The following is a 22,182-nucleotide window of genomic DNA, read 5'->3' as shown; positions in this document are numbered from 1 at the left end:
TGGTGCTGGCCCGCCCAGTGGTGGAGGAAAGCCAGCACTGGTCGCTGGAGGCGTGGTAGCGGCACCCCTGGTCGGATAGACAAGCGGCTTGGGATGCACAGGGATCACTGGGATCACTACCCTTGGAGGGGTGGAGCTGCCGTCGCGATAAAGAGAGGAACTGGTGACCATTCCTCTGATTAACTATTACCATATACGACGGGAGGCTCCCTGGCGAACAATGCTTTGAGGTCTGTCATTATCATGTATGATATATGATGATACTTGATGTCTAGGGGCCGTTTGTCTCCAACTAGCGCCACGAGGGGTGAGTGAGACCTTTTTTTTTTTTTTTGGATTCTGGAATTGAGTGCGCTTCCGATTCACTCATCAGCGCGCAGATCCCGACCGGAAACAAGCTGGTGGCTTTTTCCTCGCAGTGGGCACAAGTTTTTCGGACGAGAGCTATTCGGTGTCAGTGTCTTTGTCTTACCTCCATGAGGTGTAGCGGGCTCCAGCAGGCAATCAAAGGCCACATGGCGACCCGTCGACTTTACGTACATTATGGCCCCCCCTGGCCTGCGGTGCCTGCGGTGCAATATTCGCACAAAGATGGGACGCATCGTGGTCCTCACGCAGCCCAGCGCTGAACAGCCAGCCAGCCCTGGCCCGGCAGGCTAGCGCCAAAGTCATAAAATGGCGTCTTCTCAGCCGGTGGAGGCACCCGCGATAAAGACTCCTCAGGAAAATTCCATTCATTTGATCTGTCCAGCTCGAGCCAGCTTGTCCCAGCTCGTCCCAGACCGTCCCAGCCCCCTCCAGTGTCTCCCCTCCAGGCATGTTGCCTCCATCGCCGATATTGCAACGCGCTGGGTCGCTGGGTCGCTGGGTCCCGCTGTGCGGTGAGCCCGGACCCTGACCATCTCTTTTTATGACGAGTGCCGCATCGTTGGATCGCTCCCTCTCTTTCCCACATGCCACATGCCACATGCCACATGTTCGGAACTTTACGGCCCTTGTCCTCACTCTGGCGAAGGGTACGGTGCGAGGTCACTCCACCACACAATGGGGGCGGGCGGGGGGGTGAGGGCTGTTTTCGCAGAGACCAGAGGGAAAAGAGGTTAGCCGATCTGTGCGTGCGCAGCAATTCCAAGCCATCTCCTAACCTAGCATCTGGCATTGCTAGCCGAACGGTGAGATTCCTCCCTCACGGCATCACAGGTTGTGTGTGTCTTCACATGCGGGGGAGGACCACGGGAAGAGGCCATATACATCTGACCGCATCTATACACGGCAGCGGCAAGGCGGCGTGGATATCAGGCAGAGGTGCAGTTGTGCGGTGGCCTGTTCTTGACTTGTATCACGGGATACGAATAACACTGAATATCAACAGCAGCGGCACCAAACACCACCTCAAGCCGCACGCCGAAACATCACGGGCGAGAGACACACTGCGTATCCGTACACCTACCTTCTGTCGATTCCCGCGACACCGCGCACTAAAGCACGCAAGTTATCCTGGGGTTTCCACGTGCGGTTTGCGGTGAAACGGGCTTGGTGTCGCTGCTATTAGCTACAAGCGGTGTACTAAATGTGCGTGAGGCGCGCTGTGGACCAATGCGGAATAGCAGTGTGGTATCAACCAAGACTTAGGTTTGGGGCTGGTCCAAGCATCACGACCACACGACCCCGCTACAAAAAGCTCAGGTTCGCAATCGCGGGTGGTTGTCTCGGGTGAAAATGACTTGTCGTTCCTGATGTGGCCATCGCCAGGACACACTGATCAACATTCCCGCCAACGACCCCGCGGCGCACTCAGGTCTACTAACGGCACCTCACCACCAAACGTTTGTCTTCGTGTCATTCTCCCCCGAGGCTTCATCCACATCACTGGACCTTCCGTCTACCCGCCCGAGGCCCTACAATTTCGCCACGCCGCCTGAGAGCTCAAATCCACCAAGCCAACCGAACTTCGGCCATGTCCGCCCTCTCAGGTCCCGAAGATGTGTTGTGCATGACGCTACTGGCTTCCTGCGGCACAACCTGAAACCAGATGATCGAATCCGGACAAGGGAAAAGAGCTTCTGGAACCCTTCTACTGCATGCCGAACCAGAGTCTTGTTTCCTTTGCCTGCCATCCGCCAGCCCGGTTTTTCTTTCTCTTTTCTGCTGATTGATGGATGGATGGTCTGCTGCGGCTGCGGCCTTGCGGCGTCTTATTCGTCCCCCCTTTTCGGTGTTGACTACATACATTATACATTTTCCACTCCTACCACACACCCAACACCCGGGCCAACGCACGGCACGGAGCGACGAATAGGATATCGGCCGCGTTATCTATCGCAACCAATCGAGCGATGAAGGAACCGAGGGGGGGGAAGGGGAAGGGGGTGGTAGATCTTCTAGAAGTTCCAGCAGAGAAGAAGCGAATGAATCCTTCCCATGGGATTGGGACGGTGCGACATTGCGGTATTCCCGTGTTGGGTGTTGTTTGACCGCCCAAGGGCGGCGTATTCAGGGCAGAACACATTGGATCATTCTCTCTCGCCACCAATCATGTACTTGGGGCAAGAGGTATACAGCGGTGGAAATTTATTGACTGATAGACACCGGAGCACGTTTCGCGAGCCAAGCTGAATTGGAGAGATTTCAGGGACGCGCGAATAGGCAGGGTTCGGAGCCGGAGGACCGTACAATTGGAAGGGCGATCTGAGGTGTGATCGATGTCGGAGGGTTGGCATTTGGCATACGCAAGCTGCGTATGGGTAAGCCGGCACTGACTGGTGGATCGAGATGCGGGGACCATTGCAAATGGTTGGTTATTCACAAGGACTGACGACCAGCAGATCCCAGCGACTTGGGAATGTGGCTTGTTTAGCAATAGGTAAGGAAGGCAGGTGATGAATGTTGATGCTGGACATCTGAGCTGATGTTCGATGGATGAACTTTGATGATGCTGATAGGCTAAGACAACCAGATCTTCCAGCCAGAACTTTCATTCCACGGTTGACCTGATTGATTTTCAGCTCTAAAACAGAAAGAAGCCTCTCTTTCCATCATTTTCCTTGGAAAACCCAACAGTAATAAACAGTCTCGCATCACTTGTGGTCGAAACAAAACGTCACTCTCCAATACCATCCACCCCAACAATCGATGTCACAATTTCTTCTTCCCCAGAAAACAAACTCAAATATGGCAATTCCACAATCCGCTAAAAATAACCACCTTCATTTTCTTTTACGATCCAACGTCGCATGCCGCACTCCCACACTCAATCCTTGAAAAAAAAAACAAGAAAAAAAACAGATCTCCATCCAACTTTGACCTCCAGCCCTGAGCCCTGTTGTTGGTGTGGTATTGCTTACATACGAACCCGAGAGAAAGCCCCTGAACCTGAACCGCCTACGGAATAAAAAAGAAACGACAATTGAACAAGGCTGCCCCACTGCGGGGAAACCACGATTCTCTAGCCCTTTTCAGATTGATGAGGCGAGTTGATGAAAGGGGGGGGGAATAAAAGTGTAACTGTAATTTAGGCGGGAATGTTCAAATGTGCGGTCGTCGTCATGACGTCAGAGGGGGATCATTTGTTATGGTTTGGGGGGCACCACCACTTAGACGTGGTGGTTCGATTATACGCCATCAATTCACCATCCCTACTGCACGATACTTGATCAAATTGGATCCTCTTCCCAGGCGGGAAACACCTGTTGACCCCCGCTCCAAGAATAACATATATTCCAGCACACCAGGCATCATGTCCCTCCTCCGCACCACCCTCCGCCGCCCCCTGCCTCCCCTTCCCATTTCCTCCTCCCTTGCCCTAACCCGTCAATACAACCCCTCTCTCCCCCGTCAAGCCTACAAGGACGACCAAGACCGCACCTCACTCAAACCCCGACCCAACGATTCCACCAAATCTGGTTCGGACGACGAAGCCGCCGAGTGCGCCACAGCCTTCGACCCAACCGTCACAGACCCCGACTTGGAATTCCAATCCTGCTGGAAGGGGCCGTATGACAACCCCTTGGAAGCCTCGGGAGCCAACCGGGAAATATCAAAGGAAACAAACGAGAGGGCAGAGGAGAAACAAGCACCGCGGGATGGCAAGACGAGGGAGAGCCACTCTAGTAAGGAGGGGAAGAAGGCGGGGAGGATGACGAGTTCTTTTCCAAAATGAGAACCGCAACAAACAGAAGAAGAAGGAGGATGGATGGGTTGTTTATTGGCTGAGCATCAGGTGTGCATACTTTCGCCTCGGTAAACAGGAGAGTGAAGGGAGTATAAAAGCTCAGGTTGTTGAATAAGGGCATGTTGCCTTGTCTCACCAAATGTCATTTCGCATCTTTGCATCGGGTTATTGGGGATTACAAGCATTTTATACAGACCAGAGAGACAGATATCGCATCGCTAACTTCCCATATTCTTTCCCAGCGCTCTTTGTGCATGTGCCACCCACATTAAGCATATAACCCATCCATATCGTCCTCCTCCTCCACCTCTTGTTTCTTGCCCTTCTCCTTCTCCCTCTCTTCCGCCTCCTTCCTCTTTTTTCGCTCTCCCAAGTCAGCCCTACAGCAAGGGCACGTCCCCTTTGTTCTCAACCATGGGCCGACACATTCCAGATCCAACCTGTGTCTCCCCCCGCAAGGGAGCTCAGCCACCAAGCAGTAGGGATCGTCGAGGAAGTTCTCCATGCAGATGGGACATTTGTCGTCGGGGGAGAGGGACTTGCGCGGGACGCGATCGAGGGAGTCGACGAACTCCTGGGAGGTGCCCTCGAGGGAGGTCGGGGGGTGGAGCGTGTCCTCCTCGAGAGACTGGGCGAGGGAGAGGAGGAAGGACTGGTTTTCTTGGGAAGGGGCCGAGGAGGCGAGGGTGAGGAACTGGTCTTGAACTAGGCGGAAGGCGGCGGAGAGGTCGACTGGGTTTGGGATGGAGTGGGGGTTTGTGATGTGGTCGGGGGTGATGGTGGAGCTGAGGTGGGAGGTGAAGGTAGACATGTCTATTTGGCGGCGGCGGGTGGGGGGAGGGGGGGTTTTGATGTTGTGTTCGACTGTTGGGGGAGGTTAGCATATGTTAGGGGGATAGATGGAATGGTTGGTGGTGACGGTGGGGGAGCTTGCCTTCGTATTGGGAGGCCATTATTGTGACTGATTTTTGGGTGTGGTTGTGGGGGATTGGAGGTTGGATTGGGTTGGGGGGATGGAGGTGAGGGTGTTAAATGGGTTGAATTAGCTAGTGTCGAGGCAGAGAAGTTGTGTCGTCGTCGGGTGGTAGTTGCTACCAGGCAGAGCTCAAGTGACGCGGTGCTCCCTTCCTCTCTGCATCGCGGGGCCCGGATGCTGAAGCTGTCGTCCGAGGTGGGGGTGGTCAGTGCGCCCCCAAAAGCTGGGGTACACATCGCAGCTGTCAAACAGCGGTGGGGCCGCTGTAATTGGACCCCTTCTCAGGGCCGCCCCCTACTAACAAATCTCATTGTTCCAGGGGTGTATCAAAGATGCGACAAGGCGAAAACCAGTAGAAATTGGAGTGTTTGGTTTTACAATTTGAATGATAAGTTTCTCTTTTCGTGCCATCATTATTAGAATTCCAATCATATCGACACCTCGGTTCAAATCCAAGAAGCGGCACGTTGCCAACTAGTCAGAGGCGTCCAGTTTGTGAAACACAAAAGGCAGCCAACAATAACTTGCGATTGTGTCGGTTTCACTTTTCAGGGCGGATCTAGCCAGCTTTACGAATCACCAATTACCCACGATTGGTCCCTGAGAGAGTGTTGCTACACGCCTGAAAAGCTCGTGGTTGATCTGGGTGACTGCCACGATTTTCCCGTTGGGTGGTGCTGCAGGTTGGGTGGCATATGACATCATGCAACAGAAGATAAATACCGGGTATTAGATCGACTGCTGTGAAGATCTAGACGCGCCGACCGTGTTCACCTTTTGCATAATTTTTTTTTTTTTTTTTACCATTCAGCTGTTTCATATTTTCTTTTCACAAGTCGTCGAGGGATGAACGAGGAGTAAAGCAGAGTTAGCAAACACAAGCAGCAGCAACATGAACACTGCGACAGTGGGTTTGGCGGTTACGCCAACGGTCATATCCACTCTTTTATCGCATGTAAGTGATCCTGTTCAGGAGATAAAAAGGACCAACAGCTAGCTGACTTCATAAAAGTACCTCAGTCGGAAACCACGGGCCAAAAAGCCCACGGCTCACCTGTCGTATGACGAGGGCCTTCATCTTATTCGCTCGTTTCTTCAGTATGCCTCGCGTCACACAGTCGAGGATCTCCAAGCTTTCACCAGCCAATGGGTCCCTCACCCTCAATGGGTCAAAGTCGACGTGGTCGATATTCCAGAGCGCGATCTCTCGAGGTCGGCCGATCTGCTGGCTGAACAACTCGGCCCTGAAGGTCTTCGTCAAGTAGGCGGAAAGCAATGGTGGCAGTGGCGCAAGGAGAAGCATGCGCTCAGGGCGGAGTGGATCGAGATGAAGGCTGATTACCAGGAGCGGTTGAAGGCAAATGACCCAGGAAACCGCGTCATGCTTTATGTTCATGGGGGAGCGTATTATTTTGGCAGTGTGGACGAGCATCGGTATCAGATTCAACGACATGCGCGAAAATTGAAGGCGAGGGCTCTCGCGCCGCGGTACAGACTTGCGCCGCAGTATCCTTTTCCTTGCGGTCTGCAGGACTGTTTGGCGACGTATCTCTATCTTTTGACGCAGCAGGAGTCCAGCACTATTATTCTCGCGGGCGACTCGGCTGGCGCGGGTATGATTTTGTCGGTGATGGTTATCCTCAGAGATGGGGGGCTGCCTCTGCCAGCAGGCGCGGTTCTGATCAGTCCCTGGGCTGATTTGACGCACTCCTTTCCGAGTGTTGCGGGCGATTGTCCGATGGATTATATTCCACCTTCCGGTTTCCACCACAAACCATCGCCTGCGTGGCCTCCGCCGGATGAGGATGAGCTGAACGAGCTCAAGAAGGTTGCCATGCAGCAGAAGCAGGAGATCGCCGAGGAGAAGGAGATGGACGAAAAGGAGGGCGGGTCGGATGAGGCTCATGTTCCTAGTCAGAAGGATGTCAAGGAGACTACGCATAAGCTGATGTTTGATATTGACGGGGAGCAGATCACGGTCAGGGAGCAGATTCAGGTATGTTTCTCAACCTCTTGAATATTTAAACAACACACTAACCATGACACCAGATCTACACCACCAACGACCTCCTAGCCCACCCTCTGGTCAGCCCGATCATGCAACCCACTCTCGGCGGCCTACCGCCTCTCCTCATCATGGTCGGCGGCGGTGAAGTCCTCCGCGACGAGCAAATCTACCTCGCCCACAAGTGCGCCAACCCCTCGCAGTACCTCCCACCAGAAGCCCTGATGGACGACCACGCCAGAGCCCAGGTGGAAAGATACAAGCCCACCGACGTGTATCTCCAAGTCTGGGACGACATGTGCCACGTCGGCCCTACACTGAGCTTCACCAGGCCGGCAAAATACATGTACCGCAGCGTGGCCCAGTTCTCGGCCTGGGCGCTGGCGAGGGCACAAGGGACCGAGATTGCGATTTTGGATGATGATGTCATCTCTGTCATTTCGAATGATAGTTCTTCGAGTGATGGTGAGGAGGATAAGACAAAGCCCGAGGTGGTAAGTGCTTTCCCATCTTCCTATTCCTATCAGATCCACTAATGTTTCCCCTCAAGAAGACCGAAACCACTGAGCAAAAAACGACTGACCAGGAGAAGAATACCCCTACCCCGACAAGCCCCCTCTCCATCGGCACCGCCTCCTCCCCCTTGCCCCCGTTCAAAAACAATATGATCCGCCACCGCGTCACCCGCCACGGGGACATCTTCCCCCTTGACCCACCCTCCGCTCTGCCAGGGTGCACCATGTCTCGGGATCTGGTTGGGGTAGTCAAAGTAGGCACTGTCAGGAAGTGGTACGAGCACAAAAAGAGGTGGGATGTGAAATTTGCAAAGACAAAGGCGCGTGTGCATAAGCAGCGGATCAAGGACATGAAGGTGGGGTATGAGGTGTTTGGGGAGGGGGAGGTGCCGCCCCCGACGGCGCTGGCGGGGAGGAGGAAGATTGATGATGGGGGTGCGGTGGAGAGGAAGAAGAAGGGGAAGGGGAGGAGTTATGGGCTTAGTCTTTGGGGGAGCTGGGGGAGCAAGCATGACGAGAGGACGAGGGGGAATATGGCGTTGGCGGAGGGCGGGCTTGGGAAGTCGGTGGGGAGGGAGTACAAGGCGGGAAATAAGGCTGAGGGGGAGGGGGCGAGGGAGTGGGAGGATATCAGGTTGCAGGGGGTTGAGCAGGAAAAGGAGAACAGAAAGGTTGGGGGGAGTCCGGTGAGGAGCAAGATTAAGAGTTGGAAGAAGCTGGTGAGGGATGAGAAGGAGGATGAGAAGTTGCCCGAGGTGAAGGGGGGGGAGGAGAAGAAGAAGGAGGCGGATTTGAAGCCTGCTGGGCCGATGGTGCCGGAGGAGGAAAGGGGGGGTGATGATGATAATGATGCAAAGGGGACCGAGGCCGATGCTCAAGACACTGACGAAGGGAATTCTGGTCTTTTGTCTCCGGAGGACAACAGCACAGGCGTGACTGGCAAACGGCTCTTTCTCGGCGGGGTGGCCATGCCATTCTCTATGCGCAAAGAAGCGGAGACGGCCTCCATGATCACACTTGCACCTGCCTCGCCTATGGAACAGAGTTCCGTCCGGTTGTCGACAGCTGATTCCGTTAGTTTGGCACCCTCGAGAACTGCGCCGCTCGAGGCGCCGGCTATCAGTGTCCAGGGGGTGTCGGATGATGACACCATGTCTACTCCGAAGAGAGCAGCCGAAAGAGCGTCGAATATTACTGTTGCGACTGAGTGGACGACGTTGGATGAGCCGGGAGTGAGTGATCCGAAGGCGTCCAAGAGTGAGGTCGGCACGGTGTGGACAGAAGAGGACGAGGGGGAGGATAAGGCTACGCCGTTGCCGACGCCGAGTGTGCTGACTGGGAGCATGTATACTGCTACACCTGGGCAGAGCAGGCCGGAGCTGGATCGGTTTGTGACTGCTGATGAGGTGCCTAGGGCATCGTACTGAGACTGGATTTTTCTTTGGTTTGTGTTTTGCTGGATACCCTTTCGATTCGTGTTAGCAAAGATTGTTTGGTTAGGGGGTTTAGTTTTAATGGTAATTGATAGTTTCGAAATTCTCGATATAGTTTTGGTAAGTTTGGTGTGATTTTGTTTTGTACAGTAGATAGATATACAGCAGCATGATGGATGGATGCTCCTTGGAAGTCAGTTGTAAAACAACGCCCTGAACGCCAGTCCGAAAAATTCCACGCCATATATGTACAACACTTCCCATCCCAGCTCTTCTTCTTCTTCTTCTTCTTCTTCTTCTTCTTCTCCCACACCATTTAATCAAGACCGTTCTCCGACTTCCACCTCGCGAGATACTCCTGGGGGTCCCTCGGCCCGAGCTTGGTGTCGTACTGTCCGTATGTTCTCTTGACGGCGTTGGTGACAAAGGGGGTGAGCTAATTAGATCTTCGTCAGCATTTATTCATCTAATTTTGGCGGAGGGGGAGGAAAGAAGTAGTAGGAGAGCGAGTGAGTTACCTTGAACCCAGTCAAATCGGGACAGACATAAGTCCGCACCTTGTTCCACTCGATGATGTAGCCGCCGCGGGAGGTGTGACGGCCCATGGAGCCGGAGCCGGTGCCCTTGTAGAAGCCCTTGTTGACGTCCTTGGTTGTGAGGCGGAGCTTGCGATAGCGCATGCCCAGGAGGGCGCGGGTGGGTTGCATTTTGGCAGCTGGGTGAGGTTTACTGCTTGGATAGGTGGTGATGTCGTCGTCGTCGTCGTCGGCGTCGGCGTCGGCGTGGGGCAGCTCAGTGGGAAATAATTTTGGCACTGAGGTGGGCTTCCCCGGCCGGCAAGGATATGCCAAGACTTTTGGTGGGACGCTCTGACCTCGCAGAAATTGTGGGGTAGAAGCTCTCACCGCCCAAAAGTTCGAGTTTTTGGGAGGTGGGCAGAATATAATCTTTGGGTGTCTGGAGAGAAAGAGAGCACGGCTGGTTGATGTGGTTTGCGCAACCGTTTAACAACACCCGTCACAGCAAATTTACGACTCGCCCACGCGACGGGCAATTCTTGATCGCGCGACACCCATTCCTCCCTCAGTATCGCCTCCCCAGAGTACAACGGCACCACGACGACCACAAAACATGCCAGGCCGCCAATCCCACGGCCGCCCCGTCCTCGCCGGAGGTGGCAGCGGCAAAAACAAGGGCAGTAGACCTCAACCAAGCAGCAGCAACAAACCATCATCGTTCCCCAAATCCCGCTCCAAATCCCAATCCAAAGCCCTCGACGCCTTCGCCCTAGCCGAGGAATCCCTCGGCCCAGAACGCCGCCAAAAAGGCGTGCGCTACCGAGATCTAGAGGAAAAGGTGGAGAAGCCCTCCAAAAAGCGGGCTCACGAGGAGGACGAGGACCAAGATTTTGACGACGAGGATGAGGAGGAGGAGGAGGAGGAGGGAGCGCCGCCGCAAAGGAAAAGGGCCAAAAAGGACGAGTTTGAAGGGTTTTCGGATGATGCCGCGGGGAGTGAGGACAGTGAGGAGTGGCATGTGGGTGTGGGGAGTCAGGATGAGGACTCGGAGCTGGATTCGGACGAGGCGTTTGGGGAGAGTGATGAGGAGAGGTTTGAGGGGTATAGTTTTGGGAAGGGGGGGAAGGATAAGAAAAAGAAAAGGGGGGAGGAGAGTGAGGAGGAGGATAGTGATTTGGAGAGCTTGGGATCGGATGCGATTGATTTGGCGACGGCGTTGGATCAGTATTCTTCTAGTGAGGAGGAGGGTGGGGAGGGGGGGAAGGGGAGTGATAGTGAGGAGGAGGAGGAGGACGAGGATGACGAGTCGACGGATGGGGATGATGAGAGTAGTGAGGATGATGAGGTGGATGAGGAGAGGTTGAGTGAGCTGAGGAGAAAGATTTCTGCTTTTGGCGGGGAGGACAGTGAAGAAGAGGAGGATAATCAGGGGTCAGGGAACGCAAAGCTCAGTTTGGCCGATCTTGGGTTGGCGGGTATTAACGACGAGCATATCAAGAAGTCGATCAAGTTGATGAACAAGGAGGACAGGGGCGAGAAGAAGACGAGGCTTGATGTTCCTCTTGCGAAGACATTGCAGGATCGCAATCTGCGAAGCGCGGCTTATTCCGAGACAAACAAGACGCTTGATCGCTGGATTGATACCGTCAAGTCGAACCGTCGAGCGGATCACCTTATTTTTCCACTTGCGCAGAATGCCCATGACAAGGGCCTTGCTAGCGAAGAGCTCATGCCGGTAAATCAGAAGACATCTGGGACGGAGCTTGAGAGCGCTATTTTGAGCATCATGGAGGAAAGCGGTCTCGGCCCTAGCGCTTCCAAGGAAAAGAAGAACGAGGGTGGTCTCATTGATGAGTCAGAGAGGCTGTCAAAGGCCGAGCAAAAGGAGATCACACGGCAGAAGCGCCGGGAGAGAGAATTGCACGATCGCGAGATGGCCCGCCAGAAGCGCATCAAGAAAATCAAGAGTAAGGCTTATCGCCGCATTCACCGCAAGGAGGGTCTCAAGGACGAGCAGGCCGCTTACGATGCTCTTGTCGAGGCTGGTGAGATTGACTCAGAGGCCGAGCGGGAAATGCAAGACCGGAGACGTGCGGAGGAGCGCATGGGTACCAGGCACAGAGAGAGCAAGTGGGCCAAGCTGGGCAAGAAGGCTGGTCGTGCTGTCTGGGACGAGGACTTCCGCGCTGGTCTTACGGATATGGCGCGGAGAAAAGAGGAGCTTAGGCGCCGTGTCGAGGGCCGCAAAGGCTCCGATGATGACTCTGATGTTTCAATGGGATCTGGCGACGAGAAGGATGAGAAGCAGAAGCTGTTGTCTGAGCTCGACCGGGCGGCTCAATACAGCGATGACGATGAACCAAAGTCTGGGCTGATGAGCATGAAGTTTATGCAGAGAGGCGAGGAGATCCGGAGGAAAGAGAACGATGATCTTGTGGCACAAATACGTCGTGAACTCGACTCTGAGGCGGAGGAGTCTGGCGAGGAGATGGATATTGGCCGTCGCCAGTATGGCATGGGCAAGGCGGATGCTAAGCTCCCGGCAAACTCACCCAAGTCAAAGAAGAAGGCGGCGAAGTCCTCTGAACCAGTCGTCTTCAAGGACGACGTGGAAATGACCGAAGCACCATCTCGGAAACAGAAGAAGGCTGTCGAAGCTGAGCCAGTAGTATCAGCACCCAGCGCGCCTGGAGCCTGGTCTCGCGTGCCGCAAGAGGGTCGTAAGAGCAAGAAAGCGGCCGGCAAGGCCCCGGCACCAGAGCTCGATCTGTCCAACTCCGTTGCGCTTGCTACCAAGTCATCCAAGCCAAAGTCCAAGACTGCCGAGGCGGATGATGGCAATGACACTGACGACTCTGACGCCATCCACCTTCCCATGGCCATCCGCGATCAAGAGCTCATCAAGCGAGCCTTCGCCGGCGAGGACGTCGTAGGTGACTTCCGCAGGGAAAAGGCCGAGATCATGGACGAAGACGACGACAAGGAAATCGACAACACCCTTCCTGGCTGGGGCAGCTGGGTGGGCGAGGGTGTCAGTGCTCGCGAACAGAGGCGGCACAAGGGGCGGTTCGTGACCAAGGTGGAGGGTGTCAAGAAGACGAGCAGAAAGGATTACAAGCTGAAGGATGCTATTATCAGCGAGAGGAGGGTGAAGAAGGTATGTTTGCTGGCTCGGTTTTTAATATTCCAAGGGACGACGATGTTAACAGACATGATAGAACGATGCCTACCTCGCTACCTCGCTACCATTCCCATTCGAGTCTCAGCAGCAATACGAGCGCTCGTTGCGTCTGCCTGTTGGGCCGGAATGGCAGACCAAGGAGACGTTCCAGAGCGCTACCAAGCCGAGGGTTATTGTCAAGCAGGGTCTTATTGCTCCCATGTCGAAGCCTATCGTTTAGGATGGTGATGTTGCTGTTCTGGTTGTTTGTTCATAGCACTAGAGGGTCACTTAAAATGGGTTCGGTGTTGGATAGGGTACATGATCATTTGCTTTTTTCTTCTGTCTAAGAATGACATCTCTGCGGAGAACAGAAACCTGCAACCATGTGCTAGCATCGGATTTTGCGCCTCTGCTTTCAACATTTTATTTCCCCCTACAATAGTGATGCGGCATTTCTTGCTTTTTACCCACCCCCGTCCCACCCAGGTCATAATCATACACAACTTCCCTCTCTCAATTCTGAGATAACCCCCCTGGCCTAAACCAACCTCTGCACACCAAAGAAATAATTCCCAAGCTTCTCACTCCCCTTGACCTCCTTCCACCCACACCCCGGCACAAACACCACCCCCATCACCCTCGCGTCTCCCCAAACCTTTTTCCCTTCCCGTGAGTTTTCCTTGCTAAACCACTCCCGCAGCTCATACTCATGAAGGTATTTGTCCCAGTCGTGCGTCCCCTTTGGCACCATCTTCAAGATATCCTCCGCCACAAGATTGGTAGTCACCCAGCTCGTCCACGTCCTCGCAATGGTGCTCATGACGACCCACCCGCCCGGCCTGACAAACTTTATCAGTTCCCCCAAAAACTGAGAGGGGTAATCGACGTGCTCGATTACTTCAAAGCAAGTGACGATGTCGACTGGGGGGAGGACGAGGGACTCGATTGGGGAGTTGAGGTAGCTTAGCTTTTGGGCAAGGGAGGGGTCTCGTCTGGCGTGGGATTTGGCGACGGAGATTATGACGGGGGAGGCGTCGATTCCGGTTATGGAGAGGGTGGCGGGGAGGCGGGCGGCGGATTCGGCGAAGATGCCTCCTCCGCAGCCGATGTCGAGGTAGGTTAGGGAGGAGTAAGGGGGGGAGGTTGGGGAGGAGGAGAGGCAGGAGCGGATGAAGTCGTGGCGGTGGGGGTTCATGAGGTGGAGGGGGCGGGAGGGGCCGTGGGGGTCCCACCAGGAGGAGGCTAGGGAGGAGAAGTGGGAGATTTCGGTTTCGTTGACGCTGGAGGTGGTGGTTGTGCTGTGGGGGCGACATGGTGGGGGGTTTGGTTGTTGTGATGGGTGGGCGAGGAGGGGGAGGAGACGGCGGGGTGGTTGTGACGGTCTTCGGAGAAGAGCCCGGGGAGTGGCTGGGCGGAGGAGGGAGGACCGCATGGTGATGATGTTGGCTGGCGGGCACCTTGCGGGATGCTGAGGTTTTGAGAGAAGAGCTGGAATTGGCTTGCGCGCGCGCGCAACGTCAGATGCAGATTCCCAGCGACATGGGTCTTACTGCCAAGGACTTGTAGGGTTCCAGAACAATTCTAGCGTTGGCTCGGCGTTTGTGCCCCGCAGCCGTCCATCCATCAGCCGCGGGGAATCTGTTCCTGTGAAAGCCGAGCCGCCGCCCGCCGCCCGCAGCGAGGAGCAGATGAGAAATTCCATGTGGGAATGCGGTCAATGGCATGGCGGTTGTTTGTCAGCGACCGTCATCTTGTAGGGGACAATGTTATGTAAGGGGACCTGGATAGTTGGTAATTGGTGACATATTCATTCTCTCACTATCCCTCCCCTTAAATTGTAGATTTGTAAAAGGCATAGCAAATAGTGATCACGTCAAACAGACCAACTCTTCGGCATCGCCAGAGTGGTGAAAGTAACCCCACAATCGGGATACCCTGCTGCCCGCTGCCGAATAAAGACGTCCTCGTGTGACTTGTACCGAGCGACTGGGTTCACCGTCATAAATTGGCAGGTGATCACCGAGCTGTATATACATATATACCACGGTCTCGTCCCAATCCAGACTCTTCCTAAGGAAGCCGAGTAATGAAAGTCGCCGCCGCTATACAATAGGACCCTTGGTGCATTCGCCCCGAAGTCGCTCTCCCACTTTATAATTTTTCGGGGACCCCTCACAAGTCGCAATTGAGCCGACTGAACCCCCACTACAACCGAACGACCTACCGAGCGCCAGCCAGACAGCTAACTCGGTCCCAGCACCACCATCATTGCGCGCGCGCATCCTGCTTGACCGTTGTCGCCGCAAACCAAACAAAATAATCTGGACGTTTATACTCTTTTAACTCTTGTGCCGTAGCGACTTCCAGTTGGGAGCGCACATAACAAAGCCTCAACAATGCCCTCCACCACCACCGCAGTCGACAACATCGACTCCTCACAGTTCGACTCCATCCCCGACACAATCGAGGCCTTCCGTATGCTCCCCTTTTCCCTCCCCTACCCAAACCCCCTATGCTAACCCCCCGCCCCCCAGGCAACGGCGAATTCGTCGTCATCCTCGACGACCCCTCCCGCGAAAACGAAGCCGACCTCATCATCGCCGCCGAGTCAATCACGACCCAACAAATGGCCTTCATGATCCGGCACTCCAGCGGGCTCATCTGCGCCCCCATCCTCCCCGACCGCTGCTCGTCCCTCGACCTCCCCCAGATGGTCACCCACAACCAGGACCTCCGCACGACCGCCTACACCATCTCGGTCGACTCGGCCGACCCGTCTGTCACGACAGGCATCTCGGCCCACGACCGCGCGCTGGTGTGCAGGCAGCTTGCTGATCCTGCCTCCACCCCCGAGACGTTCAGGAGGCCGGGACATGTTTTTCCGCTTAGGGCGAGGGAGGGAGGTGTGAGGGATCGACGGGGGCATACCGAGGCTGCTATCGACTTGTGTAGGTTGGCGGGGAAGAAGCCTGCGGGAGTAATTAGCGAGTTGGTGGAGGATGGGATCGAGGTTGAGGGACGGGCGGTGAGGGAGCAGCCGGGGATGATGAGGGGGCAGGCGTGCGTGGATTTTGCGAGGAGGTGGGGGTTGAGGGTGGCGACGATTGCGGATATGGTTGAGTATCTTGAGAAGACGGAGGGGAAGTTGGTGAAGGGGGGGGTGAATGGGACGCAATAAGTTTGCGGGGGGACAAGAGTGTTGTACAAAGTTGGAGAGACGACTCCCCCAGGGTGTGGTATATTGCTACGCTTGTGTTTCCAATATGGCTTTTGTCTCACCTTTCTCTCTTACTTTTGCTTCACTGCAAGGTTGGATAGTCCCTCTGGCTTCTTGGCATAGAGCACACATCACCACGAGGAGGCTGCTTTCTGTTGTCTTTGAAATCATGTAAATGCAAATTCTGTGGTATTTTAAGGTCTGGGGCGCATTGCGGGCATGTGGAGAGGTTAGGTGCTTTGCGGTAGATAAAAAAAAGAAGAGAAAGTGTTTTCCTTTTCGTGTGTTTCAGCAGGCGTGTGTGTGAAGTCGTTGGCGGAATCTTAAAAGTGGCATGGTCGGCGATTTGACTAGATCTTCATCAGTCACTGCAAGCAGGATTGCATGGAAGCTTGGGAGAGGAGCATCCCGATTACCTGCTCCGGGAATAGCTATAACAAGTCAAAGGATACAAAACAGCTACTCGTTATGTATGCAAACTAGATCGCTACCCATAAACCATGACCTATATACCTAACATAATCCCAAAAACGAAAGAGGGGGTATCACGCTCCTATTCCCATATTACCATCAGTTGTAGTGTCCGAGAGCATGACCCCGTGACCTATAACCATTCATCCCATCCATCTTTACACATATAATCATTCCCAAACATCTATCACACAATCATTAACCTCAACATCCATCATCATCATCACCATCATCAAGACTCATCAAGCCTGCCCCCGCCCCCCAGCCTGAATAACCAACAAACTAGCCCTGATCCCCGTGGTGATCAACCTCTCCGCCACCTCCCCAACAGTATTCTTCAGGTCCGGCACTCCGCCACCAGCAGCGCTACTGCTGCTCCCACCGACCTCAGCAAACCCCTTCTTGGCATTGCGTCGGCCCAAAACGACAACATCACCGGCATTGTCCCTCGTGTTGCCCACCGCTTGTTGAGCAAGCAGGATAATCTCCTTGAGTTCCTCCTTCCCAGCGGGGACATCCGCCTCAGAGAAATTCACTCTAGTAGCGAGGTCTTCCGGGAGAGAGCTCTTGAGCGTGGCGTAAAGCGCACCATCCTCAACGTCAGTTCCAGAGACGGGAGAAGAAGAGACAGCAGTCTTGTTGGTCTCGCTGTTGTCTTCCGTCGTGGTGGTCGACGCAGCAGCGGATTTGGCAGTGGAGGACAGTTTTTCTTTTTCGCTGCTGTTGATCCGGACGATAGTGGCCGAGACGTGGGGGTTCTTGGCTAGTTGAAGAACGATACGCAGCGCGATGCGGTCGTCGGCGCCGCCGAAGAAGGGGAAGAAGACGTGGTGGGACTTGTTGGCGACGGGGAGGACAGCGACGTCGGCTTGGTTGCGGATGGAGATGGCGGATTTGGTGCGTTGGAGCTCGGGGCGGTCGACGGGCTTGGTGATGCCGCCGAAGCCGTTGTCGATGAAGATGCCTGCGTTGCAGATGGCGGAGGCTTTCTCGAGGGTTTGGTTGATGAAGTCGAGATGGGTGAAGGATTTGAAGCGCTCGTTGGTGTCGGCTGTGACGGGGAAAGACTGGTCTTCGGACATGGAGCCGCTTTCGCCCCAGGGGATCAGGGCGAAGTCGGAGGAGACTTCGTGGGCTTGGGTCATGAGGGTTTCGGCGTAGGAGTCGGCGGGGACGACGGCGACGCGGCCCGAGACGGCGACGTCGTGGAGCTGGGAGAAGGTGCGGAAGGCGTTGACCACGGGGTCGCGGAGAGAGTAAAAGTCTTCGCCTTCGGTGAGGTGCATGACGGATGAGGTACGGTCGGTGAGCTCGAGAATGCGCATACCGTGGACTTCCAGGGGGCGTTTCTTGATGATGACCTCGGTGGACTCGGCATCAGGGGTTTCGGGCTCGACCTGCTTCTTGGTGACGCTTTCGGGGCTGAGGATGGTGATGAAGGTGAAGAGGCTGGGGAGACTGTCGAGACGGAGATGAACCATGAGACGGCGGATCTGAGAGTCGACGCCCTTCTTGAGACCGCCCTGCAGGCTCTCAGAGGGGTTCAACTCGTTGCCGTCCCAGTCGATCTCACCCTTTCTCCATCGCTCAACCTTGGTTTGGTACCACTTGGGATACAGCAGCTTTGTCATGGGGGTCGTGGCTACGGTTGTGACCAAAGCCATAACAACAAACATGCTGAAGGTGGTTTCGGACAGGATACCTGCCTGGTAACCAATGTTCTGCAATATTGTCAGTATGCCCGTTACCAAAAGTTCCAGATCGTCACGCGATACTCACAAGCACGATCAACTCCACCAGACCCTTGCAAGACATCAGGGCGCCAATAGTGAAACTCTCACGCCAGAGCAGCTTGTTGGCGCGAGCTGCGAGGGTGCCACCAATGATCTTACCAGCAAAGGCGCAGGCAATGACCCCGATGCAGTAACCCCATGTGATACCATCGTTGAGAAGACCTAGGTTAGTCTTCAGCCCAGACAGGGCAAAGTACAAAGGCAGAAAGAGGACCGAGATGAGATCCTCAATCTTCTCAGTAAGCTTGATAGCGAAACCGCCATCGTGGGGACAGATCAGTCCCACCAGGAAGGCTCCAAAAATGGGATGAACACCAATGATTCCTGGTCCAGTTAGCGTATGTATGGGATCCTCGGGATATGATACCAACCCACCAGTAAACCAAGAGGAGGCCAGAACCATGAGCAAGGTCAGCGCAACCATTCCCTGGGTAGGGCCATTATGCAAGCTTCCGGTCCGCTTGAGGATCCAAATGAAGGGTGGCCGGATGGCGAAGATGAGAAACAGAGTCCAGCCAATGCAGCAGAGCAAGGCCCAGAGCGCGGCCAAGCCACTGCTGTTGTTGGTCAGGGCGACGCAGAGCGCGAGAAGCACCCAGCCTGTCACGTCATTTCCAATGCCGGCAGCCAGAACGGTGACACCGACACCCGAGCGGAGGAGGTTCAGCTCGGAGAGAATGCGGCAAAGGACGGGGAAGGCAGTGATCGCAAGGGCTGTACCGATGAACAATCCGAAGACGCCAAAGCCAATAGCTTCGTCGACGTGAAACTCCTTGTACAGACCCCAGGCAATGGCAAAGCCAAGGCCAAAGGGCAAGATCATGCCGGCCATACCTACACTTAGGGCGGCCTTCCAATTTTGCGTGAAGAGACGGATGTCTACTTCCAACGCAACGAGAAACAAGAAAATGATGAGACCGAGGTTGGCGACATTGTTGAAGACTGGCATAGACGCAGGCGGGAAGATTGCTGTTGAATATGGTCAGTAACACCAAACACATCATCTTCACTTTAGGAAACATACCGGCCTCAAACCCGGGTATCCTCATCATCACCGTGGGGCCCAACAGAATGCCGCCGAGTACCTCGGCGATAACACGAGGTTGGTGAAGCCATCGTAGCGGATCTGAACGGTTGGTTAGTCAGCATAACCTAGCTTCGTGAGATGACTAGGTAACTTACAAGCTAGTAGTTGACAGAAGATGATGACAATGATGGCCTGTGTGTTGTTGCACGCGTCTATTGTTAGTCAAGCCGAGAAACACGACGGCCCGGTCACCGCGTGGGCCGTGAAACGAAACACGGCCCGCGGCTCTGGACCTGGGAGTTGGTGAGGTCGGACGGCGGAGGTGTCAACGACATACCTGTACGATGAAAAGAGTGATGGGGTTGGAAGGCGTATACACAATCGGGTTGACGCCCTCGAGGACACCAGCTTGCGGAGGGGCTCCGGTGCTGTTGCCCGTAAGCTCACCGCCTGCCATAGTGTGTGTGGTACGTCCGTTTTGTGTTGATGGACGTGTCAGACGACGAGCGAGCACAACAAGAACAAAGTCACCGAAAGGAGAAGAAAAAGGTCGAGGGAAAGAGGGCCGGTCTCGTCTCCAGATGTGGTCGAAACAAAATGACCTGGGGCACGGGGACCTGACCTAGAGGAGTCGGGGGAGATGGAGATGACTATATATCATTTCTCACAGAATATGCCCCCGGACCGGGCTGTTTGCTGCATGTCCATGGGTTGCTATCTTGGGCAGGTAGCTCTGCTTGGTATCGCCATTTCCACGTGACGGCGCACCGGGCTGAGTCGAGAAACAAGCTTCTCGTTAGCTTTTCTTGTGTGGTTGATGAAACAGGATTGATGAGGCACCCACAGCTGCCTGAGTGATCCATCAGTACTTGGCGGGCAATTGACGGGCAACGGGGGAGCGGGCGCTGTGTCTCGCTCAGTTCGCTCAGTTCCCGCCGCCCTGGCCGCTTTCGCCTTTGTTCAGCTGATGCTTTTCTCTGGTAACCCTCCTCTCCTCTTCCCATCCCTCCAACAAGGGGTCAGCAGAGCAACCGGGGGGCAGCGCCGGGACATCGTCAGGCATCACAAGCAAGTCGCTGTCGGGTAAGATATCAAGAGTCTCGATCTCTGAATGGCTGCTCCGTTTGGCGTTCCATCCGACACCCCTCCCCGGGTTCTGCGCAAGCGGGAGCCAAGATCCGCGCTAACGGTGGTGCCAATTAATGCCAAGGAGGTCCGGACCGGCTCCAACCTCTCTGCTCCTGGGCGAACCGTTTTGCCATCATCGCCGCCTCCTCTTTTGTCGCCAATTGCGCTTCCCCCACAAGTGACACGGAACTTTTGATGGGGAAACACAGCAGAGAGCCTCTGAGATATTTATTGTCATCTAGAGGCCTGTCAAACACGGCAAACACCCGACCACGGAGCTCTGATTCCACCTGAGCATATGCTGTGAACCCTAACCCTCTTGCATCTCTCCCAGAAGGGCATCTTTTGAGCGGTTGGTTCGTGCTTTGCAGCCTGCCATTATCGCCCATCGTTCATCTCAACCAACAGGTGTACAGCTTCCGCCCTGCATCGACCTGCATCATCACCACCTACCACCAACAAGACCCGATATCAGAAATCAGTCAGAAATCAGCATGCTGCGGAACGTCGTATGGTGTGTATGATTCTCGCCCATCTCAGCGTCTTCCAAACACAATGGCCTCCACTTCAGCACGTGCCCATAGAATTGGTTGGCGAGAGGGGACTGTTGAATATAAGGCCTGAGAAATAAGGTAGTATTGCATGGCGCTAGGCCGCCAGGTCTGTGGGGGACTAACGAGATTACGTGAGGTGAGCTATATAGAGAAAGGAGGTTTTGAGGTTTATAGAGTATTTAAAAACTTTTAGTATTACCGTTTCATTAGTTTTCGATTTCTTTAGTTAATTAGTATTATAATCAATACTATACTGAGAATTATAATTTAATTTATTCATATATTGTAGTTTTAATAACGTTATAAATATTTATATTTAGCAATTATATTGTAACGGTTCCAGGAGTGTATTACAACTATCTGGTGACGACTCTACGAGTACACCGAACTTGAAGAAGAAAAGGAAAAGGGGAATAGAAGGTTTGTCGACATGAGCCTCTGGTATGGCTGAGGGTGTTGGCCAGTGCGCGGTGATAGAAGGTTCTGGAGTAGTGGTCTGTGCGTTCTGGGAATAGCTTCACCAGGGCCGAGGGTTGCCGAGGTCCATGCCAGGCTCAGCCTGTTACAATACCCCCTCCTCTCCCAAGGTGCCCGATCAGGGGGGAGAGATCTTTCCATGCTTCTCCTCAAATATATCCAACGCCTCCGTTTCCTCGAAATTACTTAGGGGCTCCCATGTAGGCTTAGCATAGCCAGACCATTTCACTAGGAGCCTTGTCCTTCCTCTCACCTTCTTTGCCTCCAAGATCTCCTCGACTTGCCACTCCGCTTCTCCTTCTCCATCGTCGTTGCTTCCGATCAGCGCTGGGGGCTGAGTGTCGTCCTGTTGTTGTGATGGTAGAGGGTCTTCCGCTGCCCTTTTTAATAGCATAACGTGGAAGACGTTATGAATCCCCGGTGGAGTATCCAACCGACAAGCATGGGAGCCGATCAGCTCAGTGACAGTATACTTAGCGTTTAGCCAATCGAGTTTCGCCGAGGGTCTATCTGTCTTGATATGCTTTAATCGTAGCCATACCTTGTCCCCAACACGGAATTGTTCAGCTATCTGACGAGCTCTATTGGCGTACTCTTCCTGACGTTCTTGAGCTGAGGCCATTGTTGCTTGAGCTACTTCTGTTGCTTCCCGTAGCCGGGCTACAAAAGCTTCTCCCCGAGCAATTGGTGACTTCCCTGTAGTCCTTAGGGGCTCTTTTGCATCGACTAGACCC

General features: G+C 54.4%; 8 protein-coding genes across 8 annotated transcripts; 4 read left to right on the top strand and 4 right to left on the bottom strand.

Annotated features, from left to right (window-relative positions):
• Window positions 1-3,736: 3,736 nt before the first annotated feature.
• QC762_406858 (uncharacterized protein) lies at window positions 3,737-4,159 on the top strand (the record flags this gene model as incomplete). The annotated part of the gene is made up of 1 exon (XM_062890138.1): window positions 3,737-4,159. One exon carries the CDS (start codon window positions 3,737-3,739, stop codon window positions 4,157-4,159), a length of 423 nt encoding a protein of 140 aa, XP_062743834.1.
• Window positions 4,160-4,439: 280 nt separating this feature from the next.
• Window positions 4,440-5,124, bottom strand: QC762_406860 (uncharacterized protein; the record flags this gene model as incomplete). Its single annotated transcript, XM_062890139.1, has 2 exons — window positions 4,440-5,035; window positions 5,091-5,124. The coding sequence occupies 2 exons, from the start codon at window positions 5,122-5,124 to the stop codon at window positions 4,440-4,442; spliced, it is 630 nt and encodes a 209-aa protein (XP_062743833.1).
• A 748-nt stretch (window positions 5,125-5,872) lies between these two features.
• Window positions 5,873-9,094, top strand: QC762_406870 (uncharacterized protein; the record flags this gene model as incomplete). Its single annotated transcript, XM_062890140.1, has 4 exons — window positions 5,873-6,102; window positions 6,160-7,143; window positions 7,197-7,646; window positions 7,703-9,094. The coding sequence occupies exons 1-4, from the start codon at window positions 6,040-6,042 to the stop codon at window positions 9,092-9,094; spliced, it is 2,889 nt and encodes a 962-aa protein (XP_062743832.1). The 5' UTR covers window positions 5,873-6,039.
• Window positions 9,095-9,287: 193 nt separating this feature from the next.
• On the bottom strand, window positions 9,288-9,924 carry MRPL27 (60S ribosomal protein L27, mitochondrial). The gene is made up of 2 exons (XM_062890141.1): window positions 9,619-9,924; window positions 9,288-9,536 (listed from the first exon to the last, which is right to left on the bottom strand). The coding sequence occupies exons 1-2, from the start codon at window positions 9,805-9,807 to the stop codon at window positions 9,417-9,419; spliced, it is 309 nt and encodes a 102-aa protein (XP_062743831.1). The 5' UTR covers window positions 9,808-9,924; the 3' UTR covers window positions 9,288-9,416.
• Window positions 9,925-10,022: 98 nt separating this feature from the next.
• QC762_406890 (uncharacterized protein) lies at window positions 10,023-13,167 on the top strand. Its single transcript, XM_062890142.1, has 2 exons — window positions 10,023-12,775; window positions 12,837-13,167. Exons 1-2 carry the CDS (start codon window positions 10,232-10,234, stop codon window positions 13,017-13,019), a joined length of 2,727 nt encoding a protein of 908 aa, XP_062743830.1. The 5' UTR covers window positions 10,023-10,231; the 3' UTR covers window positions 13,020-13,167.
• A 152-nt stretch (window positions 13,168-13,319) lies between these two features.
• COQ3 (Hexaprenyldihydroxybenzoate methyltransferase, mitochondrial) lies at window positions 13,320-14,213 on the bottom strand (the record flags this gene model as incomplete). The annotated part of the gene is made up of 1 exon (XM_062890143.1): window positions 13,320-14,213. One exon carries the CDS (start codon window positions 14,211-14,213, stop codon window positions 13,320-13,322), a length of 894 nt encoding a protein of 297 aa, XP_062743829.1.
• Window positions 14,214-14,556: 343 nt separating this feature from the next.
• On the top strand, window positions 14,557-16,374 carry RIB3 (3,4-dihydroxy 2-butanone 4-phosphate synthase). The gene is made up of 2 exons (XM_062890144.1): window positions 14,557-15,256; window positions 15,316-16,374. The coding sequence occupies exons 1-2, from the start codon at window positions 15,178-15,180 to the stop codon at window positions 15,957-15,959; spliced, it is 723 nt and encodes a 240-aa protein (XP_062743828.1). The 5' UTR covers window positions 14,557-15,177; the 3' UTR covers window positions 15,960-16,374.
• QC762_406920 (uncharacterized protein) lies at window positions 16,250-20,430 on the bottom strand. Its single transcript, XM_062890145.1, has 7 exons — window positions 20,134-20,430; window positions 19,627-20,061; window positions 19,445-19,481; window positions 19,287-19,388; window positions 18,249-19,231; window positions 16,415-18,190; window positions 16,250-16,348 (listed from the first exon to the last, which is right to left on the bottom strand). The coding sequence occupies exons 2-6, from the start codon at window positions 19,744-19,746 to the stop codon at window positions 16,712-16,714; spliced, it is 2,721 nt and encodes a 906-aa protein (XP_062743827.1). The 5' UTR covers window positions 19,747-20,061; window positions 20,134-20,430; the 3' UTR covers window positions 16,250-16,348; window positions 16,415-16,711.
• Window positions 20,431-22,182: the final 1,752 nt, after the last annotated feature.

This window comes from Podospora pseudocomata, chromosome 4, assembly GCF_035222375.1.
Source record: "Podospora pseudocomata strain CBS 415.72m chromosome 4, whole genome shotgun sequence".
NCBI classification, from domain to species: Eukaryota; Fungi; Ascomycota; class Sordariomycetes; order Sordariales; family Podosporaceae; genus Podospora; species Podospora pseudocomata.
This window is presented reverse-complemented; position numbering and strand designations above follow the sequence as displayed.

What these genes read in the sequence shown, in the direction of transcription:
- MRPL27 (XM_062890141.1), bottom strand. Translation starts at nt 9,807, where the DNA reads ATGCAACCCACCCGCGCCCTCCTGGGCATGCGCTATCGCAAGCTCCGC. An exon ending in CCGATTTGACTGGGTTCAAG is followed by an intron (nt 9,537 to 9,618) that starts GTAACTCACTCG and finishes AGATCTAATTAG; the next exon opens with CTCACCCCCTTTGTCACCAA.
- QC762_406890 (XM_062890142.1), top strand. Translation starts at nt 10,232, where the DNA reads ATGCCAGGCCGCCAATCCCACGGCCGCCCCGTCCTCGCCGGAGGTGGC. An exon ending in GCGAGAGGAGGGTGAAGAAG is followed by an intron (nt 12,776 to 12,836) that starts GTATGTTTGCTG and finishes CAGACATGATAG; the next exon opens with AACGATGCCTACCTCGCTAC.
- RIB3 (XM_062890144.1), top strand. Translation starts at nt 15,178, where the DNA reads ATGCCCTCCACCACCACCGCAGTCGACAACATCGACTCCTCACAGTTC. An exon ending in CGACACAATCGAGGCCTTCC is followed by an intron (nt 15,257 to 15,315) that starts GTATGCTCCCCT and finishes CCCGCCCCCCAG; the next exon opens with GCAACGGCGAATTCGTCGTC.
- QC762_406920 (XM_062890145.1), bottom strand. Translation starts at nt 19,746, where the DNA reads ATGGCAGGCGGTGAGCTTACGGGCAACAGCACCGGAGCCCCTCCGCAA. An exon ending in CTTCTGTCAACTACTAGCTT is followed by an intron (nt 19,389 to 19,444) that starts GTAAGTTACCTA and finishes CCAACCGTTCAG; the next exon opens with ATCCGCTACGATGGCTTCAC. An exon ending in GATACCCGGGTTTGAGGCCG is followed by an intron (nt 19,232 to 19,286) that starts GTATGTTTCCTA and finishes CATATTCAACAG; the next exon opens with CAATCTTCCCGCCTGCGTCT.